General features: G+C 45.1%; 1 protein-coding gene across 2 annotated transcripts in view; it reads right to left on the bottom strand.

Moving 5' to 3' along the window:
- LOC129837924 (basal cell adhesion molecule-like) overlaps positions 1-6,000 on the bottom strand; it is a 105,047-nt gene that overhangs the window by 48,513 nt on the left and 50,534 nt on the right. For both annotated transcript variants that reach the window (XM_055904455.1, XM_055904454.1), the window contains exon 2: positions 1,689-1,813. In XM_055904455.1, the coding sequence (XP_055760430.1) occupies positions 1,689-1,813 (125 nt within the window). The remainder of the gene's footprint in view (positions 1-1,688; positions 1,814-6,000) is intronic.

A 6,000-nucleotide genomic window follows, 5' to 3' on the forward strand; every position in this document is an offset into this window, starting at 1 on the left:
GATCTTGCACCGCGGGACTTAGAGGTACCCAGCGTCACGGCTTCATTGCTCCAGACCACCACAAGGGGGAGTTAGAGCACTCATTATGCATTTGGGTCCCAAGGTTTTTATATGACCAATCGAGTGGTTCCAATGACAAATTTGACGCGGGCCACCCGTCCGTGGTGACTTCAGCAAAGATGGCTGACAAAACATTATGGGGAAGCAAATGTATGTAGTTATAACGTCATAAAGAGTCAAGCAAAAAAAAATACAATTGAGAGGAATATGTTAGTTAATGTAGAGACAAATGATTGTGCATATTTTTTTGTCATAAAGTTAATTTACGAAAATCGCTATTTAGCATTTTTTTCCCAACCATATCCAATTCCAGGTGTATCAAACTCATTCATTAAAGCAAGCAAGGAGCAGGTTTCGAACCCTCAACATTCTAGCCCGAAGTCCAGCATGCTATCGACTGTGTCTAAATCTATTAATTGGGGTTGGGGTCGATTGTGGCTAAAAACACTTTAACAATTGGAATCTTTAACGTGGAAAGGGGGAAAAGTATTATTGTTAGTTTTTCCACAAGATAGCAGGATGGGCTATTAGCTGAACAATAGACTATTCAACCTTTACTAAAGAATTGTATAATAGCCAGGCTAGCTTTGAACCTCCGCCCCTCCCCAACTTGAGCTAGGTGTGAACCCCCCCCCCCCCCTCCCCCTCCTCCCCAACTTGCAACAAATCATTTTCAGGACCATCTAGAAAAAGCAGCGGAGATGCGCAATAGGTTTCTAGGAAGAGGCAATTCTCCACAATGTGTGGATGAAGCTCTTAATTTGGCATTGGGGAAAACACGAGATGAACTGCTACAAAAAAGACCCACTAAAGCTAAAGAACACTCTGTATGTAGTACAGACATGGCCTGCTCTTCCTTATGTAAGTAATTAGGCACTTTCCATGTTAACTACAGTATGTATTGTAGACTGCACAGTAGCCTAATAAACAGTTCATAAAATAATGATACAAAATAAAGTGCCTAATTCCTTACATAAGGGAGAGCAGGCGATGTCTGTTCTACAGAATGCGAAGCATGCGTGAGACCGGGGTTCAAATCCCCATTGGGGAGGAAGGAGTAGGCTGTCTTTGTAAATAGGAATTTGTTCTAAACTGATTCCATATGTGTTATTTCATAGTTGTGATGTCTTCACTGTTATTCTACAATGTAGAAAATAGTAAAAATATAGACAAATCCTGGAATGAGTAGGTGTGTTCAAACTTTTGCTTAATTAATTTGCTTAATATTATGGTGTTTCTATTCCATGAAAAACGAAACCCTCAGGGTTTCAGTTAGGATGGAAAATATGGCGCTGTACAACATGACGGTCGGGAGTAGGCTACAGGTTTGGAGGATTCTAAATGGTTTGCCTTCATTAGACAACTTTGTTCCAATATTTCTGTAAATCAGTGATATTTATTCCCATAGTAATTAGTTATGAATCCATAACTAAAACATCTGTTATATTCGGCGCATGTGACAAATAAAATGTCATTTGATTTGTGTAGTTAGTATTCTACAGTATACTACAGTTTACTACTCAATTCTATAGTAAGCACTGTAGTATTATATAGTAAACTGTAGTATTTTTCAAACTGTAGTGTTTTTTTAATGTGGGAAGCCAGGAGTAAAGTAGTAGGAGACTTACAATGAACCACTCTACAATGTTGTTCGGGGAGGGAGGGATTTTGAAGGTGCAGGGCAGACTGGCTGACTCTCCCTTGATCACCTCCACCTTGGGAGTCACTGTCACTGTCACGACAGCCCAGCACACTGCAGAGAGAGAGAGAGGCAGAGAGAGGGAGAGGGAGAAGGAGAGAGAGGGAGGGAGAGAGGGAGAGAGAGAGGGGAGATAGAGAGAGAGGGAGGGAGATAAAGAGAGAGAGGTGATGATTAGTTAATTGAGGGACTTTCACATTATTATGTTGAGTTTAAATACACACGTTTTTCTGTCAAATACCTATTATTCTATAAAAATGAGTCTAAAACAAAAAAGGAAAGCTCAAAGAACAGCATAAGATGAGAGAATGTTTGCTGATGGGAAAGGCAAGGGGGCCACCAAAGGGTGTAACGTTACATACACATGCCACACACTGTTCAACGCTCCATACCAAAGATGTGTGTGTGGCATGTTACGTAATAAACACACACACACACACACACACACACACACAGATCCAGGACCAGTCAGGGCAAGGGGAAGAAGAAGGGAGCGATTGATGAGATGGAGGAAAAGGATTCAGGTAGGTAAATAGATGGGTGTGGATTCCAGCTGTGGAGTTGAGTCCAGATTGTTCATCCTTTAACTGAACCTACCAGCTCCTGTAATTAAATGAAGCCTACAGATGTGCGTGTGCGTGTGCGTGTGTGTGTGTATGTGTCTGTGTTTGCATAAAGCCATCAGAGCTTCGGATTGTTTCAAAAGAAAGGTAAAAAAGCTAAGTGGCATCTAGGCAGGTCTTTATCAGTGCTGGAGCACACCTTTTCCTGTGATGCCCCAGACAGATAACACACACAGATAAACAAACAGACAGACAACAGCAAGAGGCAGCAGTCTGTAACTAACCCCAAACACACCTTATACTCACTGAGAGACACCAAATCACACACTGAGAGAAAAACACTGTCTTTCTAAACATGGTACAGGGACAACACGTCATGCTGGGATTGTGCCATTCCCAGAGGTACATCTTCAAGGACCACACAAGGCCTTGTCGGGTGCAAATCTCCATGTATGAAAACGACTATAGTCGCGTATGAAATGAAGATTGGCCATTTCCATAGTAATGAACAAACAGCCTGACAGATAGTTTTTTGAGGACTTCAGAGTAGAACACAATGGGTAGAATATAGAAGGACACTCAGTCAGAAAGAACAGAGTGGCCTTTCTGGCAGGCAGCTCAGTGGAGACTACATTCAACTGGAACATTAGGATGCACACAGTGTCTTAGATATCAATGAGAGGAGGGGAGAGAAAGAGAGAGAGAGAGAGAGAGAGAGAGAGAGAGAGAGAGAGAGAGAGAGAGAGAGAGAGAGAGAGAGAGAGAGAGAGAGGTAGATGGACAGAGAATGGTTCCTGGGGGGATAGTGAACAGTGACAGTGAGAACACCCTGCTACCATTCTCCACTCTGTTCCCCAGCAGGCAGTAACAGTGGGGAGGTCTCTCCCTGCTACCATTCTCCACTCTGTTCCCCAGCAGGCAGTAACAGTGCGGGGGTCTCTCCCTGCTACCATTCTCCACTCTGCTCCCCAGCAGGTAGTAACAGTGGGGAGGTCTCTCACTGCTACCATTCTCCACTCTGCTTCCCAGCAGGTAGTAACAGTGGGGAGGTCTCTCACTGCTACCATTCTCCACTCTGCTCCCCAGCAGGCAGTAACAGTGGGGAGGTCTCTCCCTGCTACCATTCTCCACTCTGCTTCCCAGCAGGCAGTAACAGTGGGGAGGTCTATCACTGCTACCATTCTCCACTCTGCTCCCCAGCAGATAGTAACAGTGGGGAGGTCTCTCCCTGCTACCATTCTCCACTCTGCTCCCCAGCAGGTAGTAACAGTGGGGAGGTCTCTCACTGCTACCATTCTCCACTCTGCTCCCCAGAAGACAGTAACAGTGGGGAGGTCTCTCACTGCTACCATTCTCCACTCTGCTCCACAGCAGGCAGTAATAATGGGGATGTCTCTCACTGCTACCATTCTCCACTCTGCTCCACAGCAGGCAGTAACAGTGGGGAGATCTCTCACTGCTACCATTCTCCACTCTGCTCCACAGCAGGCAGTAACAGTGGGGAGATCTCTCACTGCTACCATTCTCCACTCTGCTCCACAGCAGGCAGTAACAGTGGGGAGATCTCTCCCTGCTACCATTCTCCACTCTGCTCCACAGCAGGCAGTAACAGTGGGGAGGTCTCTCACTGCTACCATTCTCCACTCTGCTCCCCAGCAGACAGTAACAGTGGGGAGGTCTCTCCCTGCTACCATTCTCCACTCTGCTCCCCAGCAGGTAGTAACAGTGGGGAGGTCTCTCCCTGCTACCATTCTCCACTCTGCTCCCCAGCAGGTAGTAACAATGGGAAGGTCTCTCACTGCTACCATTCTCCACTCTGCTCCCCAGCAGCCAGTAACAGTGGGGAGGTCTCTCCCTGTGACCATTCTCCACTCTGCTCCCCAGCAGACAGTAACAGTGGGGAGGTCTCTCACTGCTACCATTATCCACTCTGCTCCCCAGCAGGCAGTAACAGTGGGGAGGTCTCTCACTGCTACCATTCTCCACTCTGCTCCCCAGCATGCAGTAACAGTAGTCTGGGAGATCAGACTACAATAGAAGAGGCTACATTCATTTCCATTTGGGATTCATTCAGTGCCTTCTATATCTAATAAAAATCTCCATATACTATTAGGCCTTGGCATTCATAGCTGTGTATGATGTTGTGGTAATTAGCTAAATGGCAAGTATCACTACAATGAATCTGCTACTAAATCTGATGACATGTATAATGTAGACTGTGTGCTAACAGGATCAGGCCTGTTCAGTATGGTACAGTTGACCCTACGCTGTAGTATTCCATACTATGTAGAAGACATACACACACTGACAGCCTTACATAATAGGCCAGGGGAGATCTTTACTGGATACACTTACACACATGACTGCAAAATATCACGTCATCAAATCAAATGTTATTTATCACATACAACAGGTGTAGACCTTACAGTAAAATGCTTACTTACAAGCCCAACAATACAGTTTTAAGAAAAACAAGTGTTAAAGTATTTACTAAAAAAACTGAAGTAAAAAAATTATAATTAAAAAGAAGAAAATAGAAAAATAACAAATAATTAAAGAGGAACAGTGGCGAGGCTATATACAGGGGGAACTGGTACAGAGTCAATGTGCGGGGGTACAGGTTAGTTGAGGTAATTGAGGTAATATGTACATGTAGGTAGAGGTAAAGTGACAATGCATAGACAATAAACAGAGAGTAGCAGCAGCGTAAAAGAGCGGGGGGGTTAGTGCAAATAGTCCAGGTAGCCATCTGATTAGCTGTTCAGCAGTCTTATAGCTTGGGGGTAGAACCTGTTAAGAAGCCTTTTGGACATAGACTTGGCGCTCCGGTCCTGCTTGCCATGCAGTAGCAGAGATAACAGTCGATGACTAGGGTGGCTGGAGTCTTTGGCAATTTTTAGGGCCTTCCTCTGACACCGCCTGGTATAGAGGTCCTGGATAGCAGGAAGCTTGGCCCCAGTAATGTACTGGGCCTTACACACTACCCTTTGTAGTGCCTTGCGGTCGGAGGCTGATCAGTTGCCATACCAGGTGGTGATGCAACCAGTCAGGATGCTCTGAGGATCTGAGAACCCATGCCAAATATTTTCAGTCTCCTGAGGGGGAATGGGCTTTTTCACAGAGAGTGGAGGAACGCGTGTTCACATACAGAGAGTGGATTTACAGTGTGTGTGTGTGTGTGTGTGTGTGTGTGTGTGTGTGTGTGTGTGTGTGTGTGTGTGTGTGTGTGTGTGTGTGTGTGTGTGTGTGTGTGTGTGTGTGTGTGTGTGTGTGTGTGTGTGTGTGTGTGTGTGTGTGTGTGTGTGCGTGTGTGTGTGTGTGAGAATACACTAGAGAGATAAATACTGCAGGAACACTGCTGTAGTGTGCAGTGAACTTGGACAGGACCAGATTTGGGCATACTATTTTCAATTCATATAAGAATTAGCCTGTGGGAAAAGCTAGTTTGGTGTGTGGGTGGAGTGTTGGGAATATGGCTCCTGTTTGGTAGTGGTAATAAGGAGAGAGATGGGGATGAAAGGATGGTGTTGGTGTTTTAGAGAGACAGAGACAGGAGTTAAAATTAAAGGAAAAATCACCTACAACCTGAAATAACCCCTGGAATCGATAGAACATCGCATTTTGTGTGTGAGAGAGAGAGAGAGAGTTACGTTACAGTGTGTGTGTGAGAGATTCCTC

Source organism: Salvelinus fontinalis, chromosome 38, assembly GCF_029448725.1.
Source record: "Salvelinus fontinalis isolate EN_2023a chromosome 38, ASM2944872v1, whole genome shotgun sequence".
NCBI classification, from domain to species: domain Eukaryota; kingdom Metazoa; phylum Chordata; class Actinopteri; order Salmoniformes; family Salmonidae; genus Salvelinus; species Salvelinus fontinalis.